This window comes from Xiphias gladius, chromosome 10 (assembly GCF_016859285.1).
Source record: "Xiphias gladius isolate SHS-SW01 ecotype Sanya breed wild chromosome 10, ASM1685928v1, whole genome shotgun sequence".
Taxonomy (NCBI): Eukaryota; Metazoa; Chordata; class Actinopteri; order Istiophoriformes; family Xiphiidae; genus Xiphias; species Xiphias gladius.
This window is the reverse complement of record NC_053409.1, coordinates 19823077-19849920: the sequence shown is the minus strand read 5'-3', so window position 1 is coordinate 19849920 and position 26844 is coordinate 19823077. Positions and strand designations below refer to the sequence as shown.

Below are 26844 nucleotides of genomic sequence, written 5' to 3'. Positions count from 1 at the left end.
CTTATCCGTTTTACTGAAATCACATACACAAACATTTTTACCACTAACATCACTACCTATGGAAGGCTAGAAAAAATATTTAGGATCCTTGTAAATTAATTTTAAGACTTTTTAATACCTTCGGATGCCTTTTTTTGAGGAACCTGAAATCTATGCCTTTTAAGATTTTCCGCGGCCTACAGATCTGACAAGTAAAGCAGAATTAAGATTATGATTCCCATTAGCATCTCCTTTATAAATTGATAAATATTTATCATATGTTCATGCAAGTTAAAACTGCAAACCTAACTTGGTCTGAAGCCCAACTGAAGCAGAGCATAACAGAGGACGATAAGAGAGAAACTGGAAAGGGAAAAGAAAGACACAGGCAGGAATATGATGTGAGTATGGGCGTAAGAAAAACAAAAAACATAAAGGCATATGATCACACGGATAGTGCATATTATAGATGCATACTGCATCAAGGTATAGTGTACTGTAAGCATGTGGCAGTCAAGGAGCAAGGTTAATGAATTTTCTATGAGAAATTTCCTGTTCTACGTGGGGTGACTGATAAGTTTGTGGCCTAAGGTAGAAGGAGATGAGTTACACTGCTCTGTTTACATGCATTTGCAGTTCAACCCTTTGAGTGATAATGCAGAAAGGTTTAAGGTAAATTGAAAATTGCAAGTCAGCTCTGTCTGAGAAAACGGAAAACATCGGCCTTCGTTCGGCCTCAAGGGCTTCTCATGCAAGGAGGTCCCTTCTTACAGCATGAAGAAGAAGTGGGCTGCTGAATTCAAACGTGGCAGAAAGAGCCTGGAAGATGACCCCCGTCCTGGAAAGCCGGTCACCGTCAACACACAGGAGACTGTTGTCAAGATCCATAACATGATCTTAACGGGATCCGTAGGCTCCATGACCCCTGGACTAAGTGTGTAAATGTAGGAGGAGACTATGTTGAAAAATAAATGTGCCAGGTTTTTTCTAAAACTGATGCCTTCTACCTTAGGCCACAAACTTATCACCCGTTGCATTTTGAATAAATTAACGTCACATTTTTTGCATTTTTCTTTTTAGAGCTGAAACAAACTGTTGATTAAAAGATTAGTCACCCAAATCAAACTTTTTCGATAACCAATTAATTGTCATATTTTCTGGTTCAATTGTGAGCCGTTTATGCTTTTCATTGTCTTATGTGATAATAACCTTAATAGCTTTAGCCTTGAAGTGTTGGTTTGAACAAAATAATGATGAAAGAATCTTTAGCTGCATCCTTAAAACGTAAGTAAAATCATTCACGCATATTTCATTTTTAAATATTCTTAAATTCGTGGCACTAATAAAAAGACACCGATTTCTAAGTCACTGTTATAAAATTTAGACGAATTAGCATTACATACACAGGCTATAATGTGCACTCAATTCAGCCAAACTATTAATTCTCTGTCTGTCATAAGTTTAGAGCAGCTGGTGGTGGTCAAGATTTTTCCCTACACTAGTTCTATCTATCTATCTATCTATCTATCTATCTTATTAAATAAATAAATAAATATATAAAAACACCTTATGGAAGAGAAACCCTAATATCCCTGAGGGAGCAGAGAGACTGACAGTGACAGGCAGCATAGAGGGCTCACTCGTAGCTCTGTATCAATCGCATTAAACAGCCTCCATATTATCCAGCACAGAGCTGGGACAGGCAACAGACAGCAGGCACCTGTACATTGTCAGGGACAGGACTCTTTTTCTGCTTCTCTGACTGAACGGTGTACGAGATGGCAGGCTGGGATTTACCCAACACCTTCCAAAGCAACATTTTTATCTTACTATTGACATGGTAATACAATATAGTATTTAATGCTTTCAGAGAAAGAAAAAAAGATATTTACTATTTGAGTCACACAATAACTTTTATCATCATTATTATTGTTACTATTATTATTATCTTATTGGTATATTAGCTATTGTCAATGCTGGCATTATGATTAGTTTATCTCATAAAAAAAAAGTTAAATAATTTTGTTTCTTACACAAACAATAATCTTGATGTAGTTAATAATCTAGTCCGGTTTACTTTTTTTGCCATTTTATGGCCATATGTCTGGAAAGATACCTTCAGTACAAGAATATTTTGGTTCTAATATAATAAAGATTTTTCCCTGAGTTGGGGCAATAATGATACATAAAGGCAATTTAATATTGTTTCCAAAGCTACAACTAATGATTTTCTGGTCAATTATTTCCTCGATTAATCGATTTATTGTTTTGTCTATAAAATGTCAGAAAATACTGAAAAATCTCAGTAATATTTCCCACAGCCCAAACTGACGTCTTCAGATGTTTGTTTTGTCCAACCTATAATCTAAAATCCAAAGATATTCAATTTACTATCATTTATGACAAAGAAAAGTATCAAATCCTCACAAATGAGAAGCTGGATAAAGCAACTGTTTGGCATTTTTGCTGAAAAATTACTAAAACGATTAAAATCTGATTATCAAAATAGCTGCCTATTTATTTTCGTTTGATAAATCAATCAATGAATCAATTAATGTTTTAAGGCCTATACGGGACTAAATTCAGGATCTTTTGAACCTGCACAAACCAGAATTTTAATTTTAACCATAAATCTTCCATTTTTATGAATTTTAAACAAATATAAGTTTTTTTCCCATTATAATAACTTTTAAAGTGATACATTTATTGATCCTAATCCAATTGGAAAAGAATAAGAGCATATATAGTATCAATACTTTCCCTTTACATCAACAGGATGGGAGTTTTTTAATTGAACAAACTAGGGTGTAAAAAGTGTAAAGTAGCCTCCAATTATCACAGAAGCCAACCCAAAAAGGTGAGAAAAACAGATTTGAAAAAAATAAATCTAGATTTTTGCTTTATAGAGGCAATCTTCAACAGACTCAGGGGTGATATGAATATCAGGAATAAAACTGTTCTCATCTGTTCAGGTTGGAGGTTGGATTTGTAGGGTTGGGACAGTGACATGAATGCAGCACAGACCCAACAGCCGTACATCAGATTTCAAGGGTACAAATTCAACCTCAGACACACACTCACCTTGTTCAACTCTTCTATCCTCCTGATCAGCAGTGGGTTACTGGACGAGTTCTCAAAATAAACATAATCTGCAGTGGAACAGCAAGGAGGAGGAGGAGGAAGAGAAAGCGAAAGAGAGTGGAGAATGGAAAGAGAAAGAAACACAAAAAGTCAGTCAGCATTGCAAGGTCATCCAAATATTCAGGGTGATTTAAAGTTGGACCACTCTATGACAGCTTAATTAATCAACAGGAAAAGTACAACACAGACATCCACACAATGTTGAATTAACTTGATTAGGCTAATTTCAAACTAAGGACATCCAGTTTTAGTTGGAGGGTCTGACCATCACTCACACACACACACACACACACACACACACACACACACACACCCAAACCTGGCTCTCAAGACCATTCCATTCAGTCTGCAGCCTTTTACTTCCTCAGCCCTCATGCTTTCTTTGTCTTATTTTTCTGTTCCTCCCCCCCCGCGTGTGTTGTTTGCATGCACGGTGTGTTTGCATTCATATGGGTGTGTATGAGAGACTGCACAAGCCTTACCACGCATGTGTGGCTTTACTATGCATGTGTGAGTGTGTGTGTGTTTGTGTGTGTTTGTGTGTGTCTTCTGGCACCGCTCCAGGCCCATTGGAGGCTTAGCTCTCACCAGGATATCCCCACAGGCCTGAGTCTTGGTAGGGTGCCTGGTCTTAGCCCTGCATGTGTCTTGGCTGAGTGCTGTCAGATTATACCCCACACTTGGTAGGCTGCCTGGAGCCTGAGCTATTCCTCCCTTCACCCTGAACCTCCACCCTCCCATCCCCCACACTCCCATAGGCCCCCATCTTCTTGACCGACTAAGCCAAAGACTGGCCGAAATTCCACCAGCATAACCGTGATACACACTGACTCGTTTTTATTTCCTGCACCTCCTGTGTCCAACACTAACTGGTTTAGGCATGCACCCATCACGTTAGCACACCCAGGATCTGCACTGGCATCCAAAACTATCCAACATTTCTATTACTGACAGAATTAAAGGAAAAATCCACCTACAAACACTTTGTTAAACATTGTTGGAACATCTACCCGTCATGTATCTTGTATTTTTGGACCTCTTTGCTACTGTGTTTTTTCTTTTTGGCACTGATAGCTCCAGAGTAGAGACATTTTTGCATCCAGGAATAATAATAAAATAGTAAAACAATTACAAAATTCACAAACTTAGAGGAAACTAATAAAACTATTATGCCAACCGTTGGCAGTTGTGAAAAGGGACAACTTTCTCTATTTCCAGCTTATCAGCAAATGTAAAAAATTTTTGACTTTCTTGCTTTATATTATTGTTAATTGAATGTCTTTTACCCCGTTTACACCTTGAATTAAAATGTGTTTTGTGTGACCGGACTGCAATTAGATAGTGCTTGACCATGTGAAAGAACTTGTGTAAATGCACCCACAATACATCAGGGGTGTCAGGGGTGCATTGTGACCCCACCGAACACAAATGCAAATGCATTGTTAATCCACATACAACCACTACGTGGGCGGAAATACGTCTTCGAGTTTGGGACATGGCTGCAGTACTCAAGAGTCCATTTACACCTGGCGTTAAAATGCGTCTTGTATCCAGACTGTATCAAGATATGATTTTAACCTGATAACATTCACACCGGGTATTAATGTGTCTCCAGTGTCCACATTGAGATCCGACTGCTCTGTCCAGCTCAGGTCACATCTTCCACTGAAGCAAAATTATGCATTTCCGCCTATGTAGATTTTGTATGTGGCTCTCCAACGTGACCCCCCACGAAACCAAAGGTGGAGAGGAAAAAAAAAAAAAAATTCAAAAAAATTAAAAGAAACTAAAAATATTTTATTTATTTTATTTACCTAATTTATGCGCACTTGTTTCGTTATAACTCAGTGTGAGAGTCTCTACTGCATTTTGCTGTCTTTTATGGTCGCGTTTGTAACCTCTCTTCTGCTTTCTGTTTCACTGTGTGTGTGTGTGTCTTAGCCCCGCCCCACACACACACAGAGCAAAGCGGACCAGAGGAGATACAGGTTGATAACTTGTTACGTTAAGTGCAATAAAAGCTTTCCAACAATTGTTATAAATCCCTCTAAAACCAAAGATGGAAAGACATCGACCCCAAACGTCGTAAGTCATGCAAAACACATGCAATCTGGCAACAGTGATGAGAATGCTAGCAGCTCTGCTGCTGATGGCAAGGAAGCTAGTCCTGGTCAGAGCACCAGGAGCTCTCCAGCTGTTACGGCTGCACCTCCCGACAAGCATAGGAGGACCGGCATTGACCCATCTTGGCTGTCTGAGAGGAAATACTCTGTCTCTACACAACCGATATTGGGTTAGGTGCGAAAGTAAATGAAAATGTATACTTAATCCGTACGATCCTGTAAATGTTCTGTAATATTGTAATTTACAGAAAAAAAACAAAAACATTTCTTTCAAATGCAGGAGGAATAACAATTATTATTAACAAACTGTCCAATTTTCATCAGTCTTAGTAATATGATTAATCAATTAATGTAACTTGGACCCAAATACGTGGCACAAAATTGATGGGTAGATTAAGTAATTTTAAATTTTTATTTATTTATTTATTTATTTTAAAAATCGGTTAAGGTTTTTGGTAAAATTGACGTTTGCCCACTATGAGTTGATGAGCTCCTTAGTTAATGTAAATGAAATTCAAGGTCTTTAATACTTTTCTAGGCCTTTTCTTTGATGAAAATGAATTCAGTGCTTTTCAAGACTTTTCAAGACCTGCAAATGCCCTGCTGATTGAAGTTGATAAAAGCTGACAGTAGTTAGCCTCAGTATAAGTAAATTCAATGAAATTATTCCTAAATATTTTTTATGCACTGAACGATCATGTGTATAAAAAGATGTAAGAACACTTCCTCTAGTGGGCTAACCAAAGCAGCAGCAGGAGTTCAGAAAGCATGTAGAGTGTAATTTCTATGACAGCGTCTTCTGGAAACCACAGAAAAACATTCAATACTCAACATCGCTACGAGACGGGGAAAGATCTTCACATCAGGACTGTCTACTCTTCACCCTGTAACAGCTTGTTACCAGACTTCACTGCCACTGTGACATCTTCGTCCCGCTGCTGAATATCAAATAGGCCAACTTGAAATTGAGCGGCACTGAGACAGAAAATGAAGACAAGATATCTGACTTGCTCGTTTTCTAACACACAGGGGAGGCAGCAGCCTGCAGGTCAGAGGTCAGAGAAACAGGTTTGTAACTAGTTGTGATCGCCAGACTGGCTGTGAAAACGTGGACTGGGAAAGTGAGTCAGACTCTATCCTTTTATTGAGCATGGTTGAGGCATCCTCTAGCAAAAAACCTGATTAGTTCTAAACAATTAGTCAATTAATTGATTAATCAATCATCAGATAATTAATCTGTAACTTTTTTCCCTTGTTTTACTTTAAAAACAGACACAAAAGGATCGTCAACTATTTTGTTAACCAATTAATTATCGGTTTTCAGGTAAAAGTACCAAACTTTTGATGCTTCCAGCTTTTCAAATGTGAGGATTTGCTGCTTTTCTTAATCTTTAATGCTGAAGTAAATTGAGTATCTTTAGGTTTTGGCTCAGTGCAGCCTTGCCCTGCCCCGCTCTCTCCCCATCCAATCTCTCTCTCTCTCCCTCTCACACACACACACACACACACACACACACACACACACACACACACACACACACACACACACACACACACACACACACACCAAATTGTGTGTCATAGTTGGACTGGCCCCCGGGAGAAATCCCACGGCAATAGCGGGCCGGTGGTTCTGGAGTACCCAGCAGCACCCCAGAGCATGCGCGCAAGACACTTTTTGTGGGGGGGTCGGTGACGACGCGTCTCCCAGCACATACAGAGTCACTGTGAAGGTGGGATATTGGACACAGATCACTGTCTCTCTTTTTCCTAACTCTGGAACTTCAGTTACCGAGAATGGAATCACTTTAAAGTTCGACCCCTGTCCCTTGCAGCAAGAAAAAGCGGGAAGAAAACGCTTAAGTGACAGTCAAGAGTGGGATGTTTGAGTGTTGGAGTTTCCACAATGTGAGGAGCTGAAGCTTGCTAGAGAGCGAGCTGGAGAGGAACTCAAAATGAGAGCAATAGAGAGAGAAGAGAGGGCCTGTAGGCACTGAGCAGCGTCACTCAGTCTCTCCATTTCCCATCAGCCCTCCCGCTGCCTCAACCCGCATATAACCCCCCCACCCACCCACCCACCCTCCTGCTCTCCATCCCCCGCTCCCAGCGTCAGCCTATCAGCTGGCTCCGGCGCCTATGATGTCACAGTGCAGTCGAATTTAGTGCAAGCCAATCAAGGCATGTTACTGAGCCCAAAAGAGAAAGTCTGCTGGGCTGATTCAAACCAGGCCAGAGAGAGACAGACAGTCAGGGAGACCCAATGATGAGAGAGGGAAAACATGAGATAACTGATGGAGTCTGGGTATGGACAGAAAGAGAGACTGAAGGCCATCAGACACACCAAGAAGTGCACAGCCTGACAGAGATGTAAGTTGGTGAATGAGTAACACGCTTAATAAGGGCAAAAAATCTGAAATAAAACTATTTTAAAAAGGTATATTAATTAACATCAAATTGGAGGACTAACTGGAGAATCACACCAACTAGAAAATTAATCTGCAACTATTTTGATAACTGAGTAATCATTTTAGTAATTTTTTCAAGCAAAAGTTCCAAACATTTGCCAGTTACACCTTTTCAAATGTGATAAATTGCTACTTTTCTTTGTCATAGATGATTGTAAACTGAATAATTTGGGGTTTTGGTCAACTAAAGCTAGCAACTTGAATACATTATCTTGGGCTTTTGGAAATTAGAGCAGGCATTTTTCACTATTTTCTGACATTTTATGGACAAACTGATGAATTAAGAAAATAATCGGTGGTTACAGCCCTACCTGCATGCTACATAGTCATAACTTACTTTTATATTCCAATCTTAACTTCTTAGCTTATCAGTTAAACAGAACTGATTCAAACATTGGTTAGTTTTTCATGATGTTATATGTGTTGACTTCTCAATATACGATAATCCAAGTTGTCAACAATTCATTAAATGTTTAAAGGGGTTAATATTACAGCGATTACTTTCAAAACCTGGACCAGTGTTATGCCACAGCATTTATATTCAGCACAGAAAATGGTAAATGCCAACTGTGCCACAAACAACAGCGGAGGCTGTAAAACACACGTCACCGAGATGTCATCTTGGACTCTAGCTGCCAATATAATGCCCGAATTTTGTTACTGGTACAAAAACTTGTTTAGGATGCCTCATTTTTGTGACATTAGCATTTTTGTAATAAAAAAAGTCAACAAAGTAAGTACAACCTTCAAAATGCATCAGTGTTTAAAGTCATCATAATACAAACAGTTGTACAGGAACTCTGCCTAAATAAAAACTGTGTGACACTACAAAATTAAAATTCAAAATCAGAATTTTCGCTAACAGTTTTAGGTGTTTCACAATTTTCGGTACACAGACACAGTTAATTTGGGATTCATAAACTACTGAGGCTCCACACACAGCCGTAGTAGGTACAGAGGTGGTGTCCATAAAGAGCGTACTTTCTATGACAGTGATGAAAAGAGCTGGGCTAGAGCAAAGAAGAGAGAGAGAGGCAGGAAATGGAGAATGTGAACATCCGCCCACATTTGTCCACGCACACACCCCCTCTACACAGCCCACACCCCGTCCAATGCTTTCTCTCTCACACTCACACACACACACACACACACACACACACACACACACACACACACACACACACACACAGAAGTGTGTCGTTATCGTGAGCAGCAACTGTGGAGGAGATTATAGCTCAGATGGAGGTTTCTATGGTAATGGCAGGTAATTTAATCTTCTGAATCAATCTTGCACATCTTTTTCGCACCTTCATATAACTTTCTTTCACTGATCAAACCTAGACACAGATGCTCACATCTGTTTAGGGTGAGACTTAAGCATTTATCTACTCATCTATGTATCTAACCTACCAGCTCCTCTTCTCATTCGTAGCAGAAGACAATGAACGTCTTCTTTTCAGACAATCTTTTATTTAATGCTCTGCATCTCTCTTCTAACCCGAGACACAATGCACATTCAACACCAGAATGTAAAACATAAAATATGCCTTTTTCATAAAGATCGGAGTTCTTTTTGGTTAACAATTCTGTTTAATGATGTTTAAGCAGAGGGGGATTTGATCTAATAAAAAGTAGTAGCAATTTAACTCCCATCTGTCCTGCAACTTGCGTTGCAGCAACCAATGCATCTTCTTCTTGTTTAGAAAGTGATTAATCAGCAATTGTGTGTAGGTTTTATAAAAACCTTCTCTCTCAAACAACTATTTGAGAGCAGTTTAGACGACCAAATCTTCAATTTCAAATAACTGTGGTCCTGCAAAGTTTCCACAAGGCGGCTAGCTCGTAGCAAATCCTGTTCATTGTAATGGATGTATGTGCACTGTGCAGTTTGGCCTCTAATGAAAGGTGATGATAGGGACAATTTGTTGAATTAATCTAATAGCTGTTATGTATCTGTTCAACTGACCGTCCTTTATTTGGCAGGATGGCAGCGAAACAGGCCTCAGATCTTCACTCTGCAACTACACCCACCAGACCTGCAAGATTGGCAACTGCCAGCAGGGGCAATTAAAACCAGCCACCAACCAAACAAACTGTGGGCACTGACAAAGTTTTTAAACTTAGTCGTTTTGTAGATTAGTAAAAACTGCAACACCTTTAAGCAGGTTCTGAATCGTAATTGGCAGCATGGAGAAAATCCCCAACAGTACAAGGTCATAGAGATGTGGGTACTGACACCAAAGTGTGTTACTTTTTAAGTCAGTAAACACTACAACGCATTAAGCACATTCTGCATAAGGGTTTTCATACTCCAACAGCCTCAGTACAAGTAATAATTTAAAGGACGTGCACACATTTTTTTAAGTCAGTCTTAGAACATGCTTGCTGTAATAATTTCTCCTGTTTATACTGGCTATCCTTTTCTAATATGCTTTCAGTATAAGTGACGGAGAACAAAATCCAAAGTCCTTGTTCTGTGGAAAAATACATTAGAAAGTTTATCTGAAGCTAATAACAGACTTTAACAGTCTCTCAAGAGTAGATCTTACAGAGTTGCAGTCTTTTTATTAAAAAATTCCCTTCACTGTCCTCCAATGCAGCTCAACATGGAAACACTGTTTGGGGAAACACAAAGATTGAATTTCGTACTTAAAGTCTTCAACTTTGGAAGTTATCCATTTGATCTGTTGGACTAAAGGCATTCCTTTGAATGGGGGCCACTGGTGCAGCTGAGGTGACAACACAGGGGGGCTCCAGCAAAAAAAAAAAAAAACAACAACAAAACAAACAAACAAAAACACATGGTCGTCCAGAAAAAAAAGTTGAACCTGGGTTAACTTTAGCTGCAATGCAACACAACTTCATCCAGCAACACCGTATTTCTCCTGTTTACCTAGCGATCATCATGACGAAAGATAAAATAACTGCAACAATGATAACTTTCCAGTTTGCAAAATCCTGTCTCACAGTACCATAAACCCATTTGCAGTGTTTTGGCATCTGAGAAGCCTTGGAATTCACAGATCTGTTGCTCAAACTTTACTTCCTGGATCATATTTCACGTCTCACTGGTACCTGAAGCAACACGTCTCCACCAATGCACAAACAGTGACAGTGGATTTTGGTCTTAAATCACTTACATTGGAAATGCATGAGGATGGGATCTTTTACTGGCCAGCATGAACAGGATTGATTGTAGCAAGCAAAATCCGCGTCAGTGTTCTTATGGGCATGAAACTATTGTTTTAAGACAGACTTGAAACACTCTGAACCTATCATATAACGCGTTCATATCCAGATCTTTAAAAAAACTATTTATTTTCTCATAGTCTCATGAGAGTAATTTTTGTCTGAGCAATAAATCTGCAGCAAGTATTGGTGGCTCTTTGCAGGTTCAGACTTTTCAACTTCTGCGGCCTGTTCACAGAAACGGTGGGCTAGTTTCTCTTGCCTTCCCACCATTAAGATGTTAAGACTTATGGTTTAGCGTATACCTTGCCACCAGCACTTTCCTGTGAATGGGGTAAAGTACAAGGAAGAAGCACTGCAGGCACCGGAAGAGTGGCTTGTGGCCTGCACGGTAAAAACAAAGACATCAAGGGCTACAAAGACGGCTTTTGTCCAAGGTTCATTCACTAGGGAAGTCATTGCTTTTCCAAGATGATCCTGCATTGTCTTGCAAAGTAGCGGCCATCTTTCCAAGGGTTCTGCTTTGTTCTGATCTTGGGCTGAATTGGTCTCAGGAGAAGATTAGGTCAATTATGAGCCTTATATTTTGGCCTAAATGGTGCTCTTTTTGATCTAAATTATTACTGTGAGTATAGAAAAAACAATTCAATACTATGGTTATTCAGTAATATGATTTTTATGACTTGTGTTTTCAAATTAGTTTAGGTTATTAAACCATTAGGCCTATTTGTAATGTTTCAATTCTGCCAAGTTATTTTTCTGCAAACAATAACTTGTATTGGCAATCGTGATCAAAAAGAACAAGTCTATGGTATTAATAATATAGTTTAATTCATTTTATTTAATTAAATTTCATTTTAAACTGCAGAGTGCTGAAGATTGGGGGCCAAAATGCACCATCTCAAAGCTAGAAGGTGGGAAAATAGCATAAATCACTCATTGTTACTCCTCTGAAACCAAATGAATTTTCTGAAGACGAAACAAAGAAGCTTAGCTGGTTGGTGTCTCAGTATAAGAGGCCAACAGAGTGAAGAGACATACCAAATTCAGCAACATTTCGCTGGTGAAGTGTTAATTTTCTCCCCGGCTCTAGAACATACAGTAATCCTGTTCTCACTCAGGTAGGCTTTGTTTCATTTGATGAAATAAGAGGGCTTTGACGTTCACTACGGGCTATTTTTGATGCAGGTACCGTGCCAAGGAGAGTCACAGCACTCCTACTTCGCTGAACTACTGTCAGTCATCGCATGTGAATATATCTTTAAAATGTAATCAACTGCTCTTGCGTTCCCTCCCTCTCTCTTTGACACACATACACTTGGGTACAGTTTAAGAGAAGTAAATTAAAAGAAAAAAAAAAAATTAGGCTACCCTACAATTACAGGTAGAGCAACAGTCTACACTCATGTAAAAAGAAACATGAATGAAGAAACCTGGTTGATGGAAAAAGCAGGCTGACCAGCTCACACAGGGTAAGGAAACTGTCCTCTGAGCAGCTACACCTGTCATCTACAGTATACCTGTCACAGCACACGGTGATGTCGCGTTTCTCACACTTTTGGACAGTGAAATTTACGGTGAACATTTTAGCAGTAATCTAATAAAATCTCCCGTTGAGTGAAAATTCTGCAGTGCTGATATTCTTATGCATTGGGCATCTGAGTCTTCCCAATTTTTCCCCCCCATATACAGTGATCTGGGGACCACCCCCCCCCCCAAAAAAAAGTAGCCACAACCTGATTTAAACTATGTTATAGCTGCAGTAACTTTCATTACACTATTTTTACACAATACCAGCAGGATGTGAATCAGAGCAACATAATCAGAAAATGAGTGGGAGGGGAAAACAGGAATCTTAATTAGGTATTAACTGGAGTAGCCTGAGCGAAAGAGGAAAAGAAACCTTGGTTAAAGATGTGGAAAATAGACCTTTAAGCATGCTTTGCTTACATTTTTATTCCAATGGTCCGCATCTCAGCTTTTATAGGTAAGAAGTAACCTTTAACTTTTTTATCCCAGGACGTCCTCTGCAATTTGCATCCACTCCTTGCTGCTTCCCTGCACGTCTTAAGGGATTTCTGCAGGTTAAGTGAAATACTAATAACGTTACTTATTATCATGAAAGAGGAGCCCGGGCAGTAGTTGAATGGCACGCAAAACTTTTTAGAATATGTTCGCCTTGTTTCAACCTTAAATATACAGAAACACAATGCGCGTTAGTTTAGATGCATCTTTACATTGAAGTAGTTGTTTGGGTTTATGCTAAGTTACAAAAAAAAAACAACAAAAGAAACGAGGGAAACCAGGCAGCAGTTCGGTAAGCGAACCACTACTCTTCATCACCATCCTCCTCTTCACACAGTCACCATCATCATCTGTGAAGCACAAGGCTGTTTAGCTTTAGGGAAATAAAAGAAGGGAAGGAAAAGACGGACCACGCTCTGTAAATACATAAAAGACCCGCGACGAATCATGGCGAGTCCGCCATAAAAAGAAAAAAAAAAACACACGGGAAGCTCCTAAAAATGTTCTCCCCGCCGCCACCTTACCTCCAACCCGGTACATGTTCGCTGCCATGACTGCCACCGGTCCCTGGCTTCCTCTCCAGGTAGAGGGGTGGCTCTCTTCTCTCTCTCGCTGCCGGAGCTGTGCTAGCGCTGCCGCCGCTGTGTGTTGGAAAATGGTGGATTGATCAATACGAAACAGACCAGCCGAGAGACCTTAAAGAGACAGTACACTCCATATATTCACCCGACATTTGGCGGCAGTATTTAAAATCTGAGGCCGTTTAACACATTTCTACTTTAGTCCTGCTAATTTTGTGACCGTTAACTACTAACAAACGTTTCACAAAAAAAATCTAACGACGCCATTATTTGCTGCTACTGGCTGGCTCGTCCAAAACCAACGGTTGTACCATTATTATTTTTTATTTATTTTTTTTTTTTTTGTCTTGTATTACTTAGTTTAGAGTAAAGTACTCCAACTTCCAAGTAAGTTAGAGTAAAGTTAAAAAAAAATTACGTGGAAGTAGTAACACTTCCAAGTAAAAATTTTACTTGGAAGTGGGCCTGTTACTACTAAAACTGACCTGGTGTAGCTCGGAAACCAGTGGTGGAAAATCAAGGCTGAATTACCAGCCGGGCAACTGACCAGGGAACTACAGTCTACAATACATTTTTGGGTCTGTATAATTAATTGCAAATTTCTTTGAAATTTTTACCGCTGAGGCCTAATATCAACTATGACCAGTCTTCTCCATCTTGTGGGCTTGTCTTTTTGGGGGACCTTATGTCAAAAACTAATTTTAAGACCTTAACTGTTTTAGTTTCTATTGAGCTCATGTGATGTGTTGTTATGTTTTGATTATTATGCTTTATTTTCTTCAACGTGTCAAGTAATTAACATACAGAAAACCTCAGGAAGGTAGTATTATTCCATAATAGAAGTACTATACGTTAAATTAATGAATGTCTTAACGAGAAAAAATGGTGGAAAAAATCACATCATTATAATATTTTAATATCTTCTTTTGTCGGACCAACAGTTAAAAACCAAAAAATGTTGGGAAAATAAATAAATACATAAATTTTAAAAAGTCAAACATCAAAATTTTTTGCAATCAATTTTCCGTCAGTTGACTTATCAGTTATCAGCTAATCATTTCAGCTCTAGAGTGCTGGTTGGTTTCTGGGCACCAGGGGAAATAATGAAACCGACATGTATAGTGCAGGTCAATAGGGTCCACCTAGGAGATTTATCAGGCCACGTGGAAAGTAACTAAGTACATTTATTGAAGTACTGTCCTTTACAGTTTTAAGGTACTTGTACTTTACTTGAGTATTTCCATTTTATACTCCTTTATACTGCCACTCCACTACAATTCAGAGGCAAATATTGTACTTTTTACTTCACTACATTAATTTAACAGCTATAGTTACTTTGATTTTACATACAAAAGAAATATAACCAATTCTAAAAAATTATGTGTTATTATTGATTAAAGGTCCTGTATACCCACACAGGTGTTGTCAGTTATGTGGCTGATTAGATTTATTCAGGTTGGAGTTATGCTGGGATTTACAAGAGCTCACCAGTAAGAATGATAAAGCTGTAACTTGCACCTGCAACAAAACTATCAGGAGAGACCCCAAAGTCCTGAAAAAATATATATAAATGCTTTTACCTTGTTGCACAAGATAATAACCTTTCTACACAATTGGTGGTTTTGCTACTTTTACTTAAGTCAAGGATCTGAGTACCCCTCTCAGATACTAAAAGCCACAGTAAATATCATAAAGTAAAAATATCATAGACCTGGTTTATACGATTAAACTATTGTGATATTATAAGATGAAACCCCCGTTTTGCACCTTTTAAGGGCTGGGCTAATGGGCGCTTGGAGTAAAAAGGTCAACACTGGTGTTTGAAACTTCGGCTCAGTGGTGTCAATTTTGGTCTGTAGAGTAGATCTATGGGCAAGGCCCCACAGGGTTGGTTGAAAAGAGGAATAGGCTCAGTTAAGTTTAATTAATGTATGCAAGAATGGTCCCTCACCACGGTGACAGTAACCAGATAAATGTTAAATATAACATCATGTCAGGACACCTAGTCTAATTGTTCAGGTGTTTACGTAGTATGTAATTTGTACTAAATTTATGTATTATATGATTTTATATATTTTCATAGAATTGGCTTTTGTGATATCTAGATAAGATGCAATGTTGGATATTTTTGCTCTGTGGGTGCAACCTGACTTTTTTTCTTGCAAGAGTCTCGAAATGTTAATAGGTTGTCAAATTTACGTGTTCATTTTGTTCATTTTCCTGCCAAACAATGTCATTTTGCTCACTAAAAGATACCAAGTTAAGTATGGAAGCACTTGATCAGTTATTATGGAACAAAGTCAGGGATGCACACATAGGAATGCAGATTAATTCATTAGTCCATTGTTCTATATTTCTCATATTTACCCTTGGTCTCAGTATACAACAGTGAATGTACCAACATTATATTCACATTGTGCAGCGAGGACAGGAATGCACAGTGACTGATGGTATCATATTTCGGGATTCATAGCATTCTGGCAGCAGGAAAAGAAGGTTTAGGACAATCAATCTTATTACAACAACCTACTTAGTTAATTGTATGGACCTGAATGCATGTGGGCAAATAGAAAGTGGACAGGATTTCGTAGTTTGCCATAATCCACCACAGAAAAATGGGATATTTTGTACTGCAACAAAGACCAGCAGCACAAGTTTCCTCTGAAACACCTACCACAAATCAGCTATTCTCCTTGGATATTGTAAGATTATATTTCCAGTAAATCATAATCAAAACATAATTACTTCTAAAAATAAAGACAGCAAACATAAAAGTATAGCTTTTGATCGCAGTAAAAAGAGTGTTTAGCAGAAGGTGTCTAAAAACTGAGATACAATGTGACAAGAGAGGGCTAAATAGTTAAATCTTCCGGTGATATTCGTTGGATAAGCTCAGCTTTCAACGCTGAAATAAGCGTACTGTAGAGTCTCTTTGCTGAAGGAATGCTGTGGTGAAGGCTTCATCTGATCTATACCATATGGAAGCCTCAATTACTGTGGCCTAACACTGGGGACTACAGTCTGCAGTCACATGACCGTCAGGAGCCAATCGTGTGTACTTACAGTATGCACTCCTGCTCATGTGTGCAGTCTCAGTGTTGGAACCGTGCTGCATTGGAGGGTTGCATTGTGTCCTGTACTGTCTCTAAGGGCTCTTTAATGAAAAAGAACAAGAGACAGAGAGTGTGTGTGTTTGTGTGTGTGCGGTTATGTATGGGCATGCACAACCGTTTATGCCATTTAGTCTAAAATATAGTGAATTTGAGAATGTTTCTTAATGATAATGTGCATGGTGGGAGCAGAACTAAAAAGCATTTTGACGTGGACTATAATTTTCTGTTAAAGAAATAAAAGAGCATTATTACCCAATGGATATTTTTTTCATATCGTATATTTATTGCCCAATATAGAGCATTCTGCTCACTGTTATGTGCAAGATAAAGTGCATTTCTGCATAAAATATAGCCATTATCTGGCTGAAAAGCACTGCTTTTTGTTTAGAAAATTGCTCATTGTGGTGCACTTTATGTCATATGCTTCTCTTGTTAACTGACTTTCCCTTTCCTGCAATACTGTACAATAAAATGTACTGTATATCACAGACAATCCCAGTACATTTTTCTGTGCAATATATCATACAACAGCTGACACAAGAAAGTTGCTGTTGTAATGTTCCCCAATAGGCTGGGAGGAAAACTGTGCCAATACATAATGTGGTCTTAATTAAAGGAAAATAGGTGGTCATCAATGTAGCCTCGTATTTGGGAACTGTGACTACTCTCATTAGAACTGTTTGTTTACTTGGCTGCTTGCTGTTGCGCAGATGTTCTTTTTGAATCCACTTTCTCCTCTGCCAGATGTTGCTGCAGTCAGGAAGGCAGGCAGGCAGGCGAGCGTGCAGGCAGAACTCTGCACAGCACAGCACAGTGCAGGTGTTCTCCCTGATGAATCTCAGTCTGTGGAGATGGATTTGTTTAAGACACAGAGTGTCTGCAGAAACTCCCCTGTGGTTTGGTTGCAGTCCTGGAGGATGATCTCTGATGGCCTCTCTTTCTGTCTCCTTCTTTCTCTTCCTCTCTCATCCTCTTTCTTTCCTCCACTCATCCATGTGGCAGATAAATGCACAGGAGGGACAAAGACACGGAGGAAAAGAGGCTTGTTTCCGGGCAGAAACCATTCTACACCTTTGGTTGTGGTTCATCATTTGTTCTCCCATGGGTGTGGTTGAGCTTGGATCCAAAGACACTATGGGAGGTACAGCAACAAAGGGACAACTGTTAGAACACTATCTCCTCTGTACCTAACAATCAAACTGTGCATGAGTGTTTTTCTGTATCAACTATGAAAAAACACCGGTTTTACTCAATCTTTTCAAGAAAGACTACCTGACAGTGTTCTCAGGCTGATTCTGGAACACTGAAAACAGGTGGTGCTAAAGCCCGTCGAGTCACTGTCAGCTAGGTTCATGACAGGGATTTTTCAAGCCGCACCACAGTCTTTGACTGGTAACAACAAGCCACCTGCTTTGACTCCTGCTGTAGGTATAAAGTTAAATATGGTAAATATTACTCATACGCATACTGTGTGGTATTTAGCTGCAGTACACAAACAGCAATCCAAAGAGACCCCAGAGATTTTGTGAATGGACACACAAAACCTCTCATCCCTGCTTCCACCTGAAAAGGCATCACCACCATTGCAGTTTCATGTTAGAAAATATCCAAGAATGGTGTCACACAAGTATAATTTTTCACTGTCTGACTTGACTGAGTACAAGTCCTGAATGTGACAGTTCTCTGTTGCAGACTTCAATAGTGACTGGCCATTTTTTTCACTGCTCAGAAACCTTTGGCGCAAGGGCAGCACACACTGACTCTTTTAGTAGGGAATCTCTGGTGTAGGGGATCTGTCAGACAGATTTCACAGCTAAAAATGTCAGTAACTGATGAGATACGGTCCCTCGCAGGGAATCTTGCTGAGGACATGCAACTTGTATTCATAAACATCTAACAACAGGTGGAGCTATTGTCCTGCTTTTGACAAAATGAGCAGTTGTTATATTAGGGACAGATGCTTTAAGACCATGTACAGCTGGATATACTCTTACCCATAATCTTTATCTTACGTGAAACACACATTTAAGCTCCGAAATCTCTGATGAAACGTTAGAATAGCCTAATGCCAACTGAAAACATGATGGTCTAAGATGCAGTTGCCTCAGACCGGCAGAAGGGGTCATCACTCACACAGCCTCTCCTATTGTCCTCAGTTGCTCCCTTTCACAGCAGCAATGGGAGAAAAAAGGCCAGCAATGCAGCCATCCGTAACAGCGGAAATGACACTTCAGTGAGTTTTTATGATTTCTGGGACGACGCCAGTGAGTAGAATCAGGAATGACTGTAGACCTCAAGCATAACATAAATCAAACTTTGTCATTGTGTCCTCATTATTTTCTCTGGTAGAGCGCTAGAAAGCTTGTTTACAGTGTGTACTGCTTCTGGAAGATGTCTTTCAATCTGTCATCTGTGACTGCAGACATGGCTCAGATGGAAACGCTCAGTTATACTTTGAAACCCTCACGAGAAATCTTGGCTCCAACCCAAAGGGATTAGCCATATTGCACTTGTGGGTTCTTGATACTGTGACCTTCACAGAATGAAAAAGGAATGTCTATGCGACTGAGAAGAAAGACTTTTTTCAGATGTGGATGCAGACAGAAGAATATGTGGCACCAGACAAGATGGCCTTGGAAGGTCCCAGGCCCCACCTCGCAAGGGAATCTTGCTGCTGAATGTCCACCCTCCACCAGAGGATCATGTACCAAAATGCCAGGAGCTGCCAGACGAGAGCAACACTTTTTTTTTTTTTTTTTTTTTTTTTTTTTGGTGAAGCAGCTGGTGATCCTCCATCTTCAGAGAGGGGTGCTGGCAGTTGGTGAGAGGACAGTGTCATGTGGAGAGAACCCACAATAGTCAGACATGAAAAAGGAATTACTGGAATAGCAAATGGCTTAAGAAGTCACGTACTGAATTTCAATCTCTTTCCTCCGAGAATGCTCGTTATTTTATAGGACGAGATCATCAAGCTAGAGCTGCACCAGCTGATGTCAAGAAGGAAGATTCAGCAGCTTGTGAAATATGTTTTTATGTCTTACCACCAAAAATGTACACTGCATAAACTGAACACGTGCATTTCTACATCCAGTTAAAAACAACCCGTTAAATATAGTGCTCCAATTAGATTGCTGAATGATCAATGCTTCTTTACATAACTGATAACTGAAGATGTAACTAGATGCAACATTTTTTCGATTTAAAAATGTGTTATTGTCGAAACAAATTGTATATCATTAAATGCTTTATGGTATTCATCTGACATACAGTGGACAGGGAAAGCCAAGTGTGTATACCATCAAAGTCACAGTCAAAACGTAGGGCTCTCAAGTGTTGCATCAGTGGGGTTTTTAAGCATGTGCCAGTCTGAATACCTGCTGGGAGAATGTTTTTTTTAATTTTTGTCCAAGCAGGGCACGCTAGATTTCAGTCTAGCGTGCTCATTAGATATTTCACCTTGTTAGGTTCCTGGTTTGGATGAAAATCTGGGCCCGTATTTATCAAACTTCTAAGAGTTACACTTAAGAACACGCTAAAGTACCAACTAAAGACTAAAACAGATCTTCGCCAAGTGTGAGCAATAACATTTATCAAGTGACATACTCCTACTTACGGTGAAGTATAAAAGTAACCTTTAAGAGCAACTCTCAAACGATCACCATTGATCACATTTATGCTCAGACAAAGAAAAGCCAATCAGAAATATAGGTTGACCTTACATCTGCCATATTGTACATTCTTTTGAGAAAATCCTTACAGTTTATTAAGTGGTATGTTATTTTGCAAAAACATATATAGTTATATATTTTATTAAATTTCTTTCATTTTATTTGTGTGAAAACAGAAGTTTTCTCTAAGATCTACTCTCAGTCATGAGCATTTTCAGTTAAAAGAGGTTTGATAAATAGTTTTTAGAGTTTGTGATTTGGAGTAAAAGAAGGATTTTTACTTTTATCTTGCACTTAGGTCAGGAATTTAATTTTTAGCAGTTTGATTAATACAGACCCTGGTCTCTCTTAAACCTCCAGAGTACTTGATTAAAGCTTATTGTGTGATACACCTTCAGGCAGTTATACTGGTTTAACTGAGTACAATTGTTTACACCTTTAGTTGTCATGTCATTTTGAATTTTGCTGGATATGTACATGTTAAGTATAGATAATTGCTTGGTAATTTGCTTGTAGGCTGTTAACCAGAGTATGGGCTGGTTACTAGTGTTTTGTCTGTTGAGACATCTGATTTCAAAATAAGTAGATTATTAATATCTGAATAGAACTAATGCTTTGCTAAATTCGTTTATGATTAGTCGGTTCAATAAAAAGTTTAAAAGCATCTCTGTCTTCAGGATACCTTCTACAATGAAAATGTCCTGTTACAAAAAAAATAAAATTTTAACTGGTAACCACAATTTTGTAGTATCTTTTTTTTTCATTTTACTTAGAGCTGCAACAACAGATTGATTAGTCAATCAACAGAAAATGAACAACTATTCTGATAATTGATCATTTTGAGTCAATTTTTAAAGAAACAATGCCAAAATTCTCTGATTCCAGTCTATTCTGTTTGAATATTTGTTGGTTTCCTTAGTCTCCTACAATTCTAAACAGAATGTCTTTTAGTTTTGGGCTGCTGCTCGGACAAAACAAAATACTTGAAGATGTTAACCTTTCACTCTGGGAAGCTGCAATGGACATTTTCACTATCATCCAACATTTTCTAGACAAAATGATAAACGGAGAAAGGGTAAATCTATAATGAAAATAATGATCACTTACAGCCCCGAATTTACTTTATTGCTCTCAGACATTGTGTTCTCTGCTTGTATATATTGTTATTGTGTGTGGGCCAATCTGGCAGGGGATAGGGTTGGTGGGAACTTGGGGCTTTAAAATTATATGTTAATATTTTAAAAGCCCTATAAAAACATTTGAAAATGAAGATGTTTTTTCTTTTTCTGTTTAGCCTGACAGTATTAGTCCTTTCTGTACAACGGCATTTCTTCAGTGGACCCCATGGTGGCATTACAGGTAATGGCAACACGATTTGTTTCATACCTGGAAAGCCTCTTGAGAGGGATCAATAACCCTATAATGTATTAGTACTTTATGAGGAGATATGCCTGGGAGATTGACACGTCCTGTACTCCCACCATTGACTGACGTAAAAATCTATTACACACATTAAACATGCTTGATGTACCTTTCATTACACAACGGTGCCTTTTGCTTCACACTGAGTTATATCAATGAGAAGAGAGAGGCGTTGCCCACCCCTTTCATCCTGCTGAGGGCGGGGCGAGGAAAAGAATGGAGGCTTGTCTCTTAAAGACCCTTACAAACACCTGAAACAGGATGGGGACCTGGTAGAGCACACGTTTTTTTCCACTGCAGCACCACCCATGTTGAGATGGGTCTAATTATACACCACAAGACCTCGAGTCAGAGTACACAGCAGGTTGCTTTACATCAAGTAGAACAAAATTGTTTATAGGCAGTTTAACTTGGACCAAAGCTGTGTCGGGCAGTTACATCTAATATGTCCCTGGCTGTGTGGACGAAACAGACAGGCTTTGTTTAACGCTGAGGTAAAGAAAATTTTCCAGTGCTGAGTTTTTTATGATGAAATCTGGGCTCAAAACAGGCCAAGCAGGCCTGTCACGGTGACTGATCTTGTTTGTGGACAAACTTGGCTGGAAGCGCCTGACAGATAAAAGATGTGAAGTGTCTCCAGGGGTTTTCCAGCGAGTATCTTTGCAAAAACTTCTGACGTCTAGTGTCTGTAATAACTTGTTGTCATTAGCAAGAATATATAAAAATTATTCTCTTAAACTACCAGTATTCCAAAATTTAAAAGAATACAGTACAGAAATGAAAGTGCTGTCAACTCTAACTCTTGGCAAGGGAGTGAGTGAAATTCCTTTAATATTTGTGTGAAGCCCTTTACACATACAAACTACATGACTGATAGCTAAACAGTTGTCAGTCTGTGGCTGTATTGAATGACTCCGCTGCTGATTAATGCTTGATGAATGAGGCTCACACTGCGCCATCACCACTGATATAGCCGCTGAGTGAGACGGAGTCTTTAGACATATTGAACATTAATCAGTTACACTTCAGCAACATGCTGCCCCACAAACAGAAAAGGCTTAATTAGTCGAACACAAAACTGACCACACCGGTTTCTTTAGTGTGATTTAACAAAGGCCAGGGATGCAGAAAGCCAAAAAGACCATTATCTGAAATACTGGTTTAAATAGCTTAGTAGCAGTCATCTTTAAATCAGTTTCAAGTAGGTATTATATCTGTTCATTATCCTCCTAATGATAATATTATAATTTAAAGCTAATGTGAACATAAGGACATGCAGGTTCTTTGTATTTAAGGTCTAACTCTTATGTGCGTCAATAGAGATATTCCCTCGGAAATGACAGGGAGCTCTGTGAGAGGGAGGATCACAGGACATGTAGATAGCAAGATCAAAACCTCCAAAAACTCATGCCAGCTGCCTCTACCACACCCTCCCTCCACAGGCGCCCTCACTGGGATTCAACATGGGTGCCGCGCATCTATTACACCCCTTGGAACAGTACAGCACATGTGCCCCCTAAACCCTGGCTTCATGCTGTAAACAAACCTTTTCTACAGGGTAGAAAATGAAATGACAGCTTATACTGAATATACTATCCAGTATGCACCAGCTAAAAATAGGCTTTTAGATTAGACAAGGGAGCAGTGAAAGTGCATGCAGTGGAACCAGTGACCAGTAAAGTCATTTGCCAAGTTAAACAATACACCCACATCACTAAAAACGGCATTCAGTGGAATCTGGGCCCTTCACAGTCTCAATGGGGCTAAAATACTTCCAAATTGACTGGCTAAAGAAAAACACAGGGTCACTCTCGCATCCCCACAGCCACAAACAGACCCTCGTCTTGTCTGTAAAGTTGGGTCAAAAGGCCCACTGTGTACGTTTGTGATGGATCAGGGTTGAGGAGATCCCTGTGGCCGTAACTAAGATTCGGCTGGATGTGATGTGCAGACCCGACAAACAAGAGCCCTCATTTGGTCAGATAGGGAATCAATATCAGGATAAATCATTTCGAAACAGCTTCATAAGTGTTATTTGTAATGAACGGTCTCCAACTGGTGTGGCTGCAGGACGACCTTAAGAACCAATAGAAATTGTATTTAATGAATTACTTTGAGAGGTTCTAGCTCACAATAAAGGGTGGATTACCCATCTGGCAGAGGGGGCCGAGGCAAACACTGCCTAAAATTAAAAGAACAGTTTGACGTTTTGGGAAATACACATATTGGATTTCAGGCCCAGACCAAATCGGGCCACAAAAGTTCCAATTTTACTGCATGTGAACAAGTTTTGGTAATTTGATTAATTGAAAAATTGTTAAGAGATTTGCACAACATAACAAGAGCTTGTACATATTTCCACTTTACAGCCAAGCCATTCTCAACTCTGTGTGTAAATACAATGTATGTTTTTTTCTTTTAATGACGTGCATATTTTTGCCACATGTATGTTTTTATTCTATATGTACCTTTGTGAGCCACGTCAAAGACCAATTGCCATCATTTGCAATGGACAATACATTTTTTCTGATTGTGATTCTGAAGCAATTTGATAAAACTCAACTTTAAAACAAATGAGCACAATATAAATTTTTTTTTAAAAAAAGGTCAATCTTCAAGACTGTGGTCACAAGATGTAGGATGGAGGACCCAACATAGCTGATATTGAACTTCAGTGGTGCAAATTTATAACAAATTTACAATTACCTGGGCTTTTGTGGCCCCCGGGGGTCTGGGTCCCTGGGCATTTGCCCAGTTTGCCCGGTAGGTAATCCAGCCTTGGTCTAACACCTCAGTCTTGACTGAAATATTGTGATTAAATAAACTGAGTAAAAATTATCAGTAGTGTGCAGGGTTTCAGTTTTATATTTCATTAATTGTTAAAATCAGAAGGATTACACGTTTTTGTCATGTGCACGCCTTACACTTTCAATACAGTCCTCTTGTATTGCATAGGCATTACACAAACAAGTTATTAAACAGTACACAGGGCCATACAAGAGTACAGGATTCTTTCAGGGGGTAAGGTACATCACATTATTAGGCACAGAGCAAGATGGCAGATAAAACTGTCCTTCAGTCTTATCCACAAGATACAGTATCTGTCCATTAAAATCTCACCAACCACTCAGTCTCCTAGAGTCCGCCTGTCACCCATCATACAGCTTATCGTCTGCTGAGAATGTTTAATCTTACTCTTGTCTCCTTACAGGGCTAAACATAGGATAGTGTTTCTAAAATAATCACCACTCTGGAGCTTGTGCTTTGGGAACATTTCAATAATTAATTCAGACTCATTTCTTTCTCTCTTACTCAAAGACGTGCACATGCTCGGCCAACAGATCACGTGTCGTTCATACAAACAGTATGTTCGTACATTTTCAGAAATTCCACAGCTGTCTGAGGTCTTTTAAATGATGTGCTTATACGCCTTAAATAGCGGCCTCAGAACCCCTCGATCCTGACCTAAGTCATTTGGTTGCCTTTCTCTTGCACTTGTGCCCCTTTGCTGAAGGAGGCAGCCCGGTCTTGGGCCGGGCTCAGGCTTGCCGTTATGTGGGCTCCTCTGAGCAAACGACATGTCACGTGGCTCGTGTGGATTGTGCCGCATTTGCAGCCATGAAGCCTGAATGTGTGAGTTCGTCTACGGGTGGGGGGGGGGCTGAAGGCAGAGACGCTGGATTTTCCCTGTCTGGGGCCAAAAGCGGCTTTGGCACCTGCTTGGCCTTGGGGCGTGGGGCTTATGTAAAGTGTGTTGGGGTTTAGGACAGGTGTGCAGCTAGAATCCATAAACACCCCTCTGCTGCTGGCTGGGTAACAGCCCGGCCATCCTGTGTAGGGCAAAGGGTTGAGCACTAACACTGCAAGGGTTACGAGTTTAATTGCCACTGGAACTATGCTAGTGATGCATAGAAATATTACGGCCCTTAAAACATATTTTCTCAGCCGGCGTCTTACTATGAGCAATGGGTTCCAGATATAAACACACTATTTTCTGCCCAATGTAGAACACTTTTGGTGATTTTACTGGATTTTTTTGTACTGCATTTAACTTTAACTTTGATTTTTGCTTATTTAGTCATAGAGATCATATTAAAATTTGAAATAATCTTTTCAGAGGGTTTGAACGGCACTTTTTAAGATGGTATAATATATTATTGTCGAAGAGCATATTACAAATAGGATGACCATTTTTCCAATGTTTTAGAAAAAAATGGGAGGATATTCCAGTTATATTAGCTTTGAACTAAAAGCATTTGTAAGTCAACATTTAAAAGCTTACTTCAGCAATTTAGTATTGCACTTCCAATAGGTTGAGGGACCTGTAAGAGACAGATCTAAACTGATGCAACAGAGGCTGAGATATTGTCGGCGCGTTCGTTGATTTGGGAAGAGAATCCAGGAGATGAGTTATTTCTCAGTTCAACGATTTATTATAAACCAGAGAATCAAATTAAACATGTACATGGACGGATGCCCTGCCAACTGCGTTCTCTGTGCTTGCGCACATATCAGTAAACTCTAAATATTTTATCTTCTGTGAGGGAGTGTGGGATATGAGTGCAAACTGTGAACAATACATTATTTCTGTTACAGGTCAGTACTATCACCGTGTTAACTCCTCACACCGTGGAGCTAATGCTTAAAACCTTCTCATTGCATGTAACAGACTACTCTCATAATATGAACTTCACTAACGATGTGCAACAAGCAGTAGAAAAATAGTGAGTGATTACATTCTTAAAACTCACGATGTGCAAACAGCATATATCTTTGGCGTGCTCCTAATATTTGTATGATAAATAAAAACAGCTAGATCTAACAATATCCTGTCCCTAGTATGTGTCAAGCTCCCAAAAAACTGGATCCTACAATTCCCACAGTGCCTCAGTTCAGAGGCATCTTACATATGACCCTTCCTGCCCAGTAAATGCCCGCAAATTTCAAGCTCTACAGCCCCAATTCTTAACGCAGGCTTTCAGGTATAAATTTGAAATCTCAAGCTGAATCCAACATATTTATTCAGACTTTAGAAGACATTATTAAACTATCTTCACAGGATAAGTGGTGAAGAGTAGACTGAGCTTGTTTCCCTTTAAGAATGCTTTTTGATAAAGAAAAGATTAGGATGTGTCACA

General features: G+C 39.3%; 1 protein-coding gene across 3 annotated transcripts in view; it reads right to left on the bottom strand.

Moving 5' to 3' along the window:
• The window catches only part of mta1 (metastasis associated 1), a 48131-nt gene extending 34073 nt beyond the window's left edge, over positions 1-14058 (bottom strand). For 2 of the 3 annotated variants that reach the window (XM_040136468.1, XM_040136469.1), the window contains exons 1-3: positions 13649-13670; positions 13447-13563; positions 3061-3128 (exon numbers count right to left, since the gene is read on the bottom strand). In XM_040136468.1, the coding sequence (XP_039992402.1) occupies positions 3061-3128; positions 13447-13563; positions 13649-13655 (192 nt within the window). In that variant the 5' untranslated portion in view covers positions 13656-13670. Of the gene's footprint in view, positions 1-3060; positions 3129-13446; positions 13564-13648; positions 13671-13988 lie in introns of those variants that run through there. The other variant, XM_040136470.1, reaches the window with a different exon arrangement.
• Positions 14059-26844: the final 12786 nt, after the last annotated feature.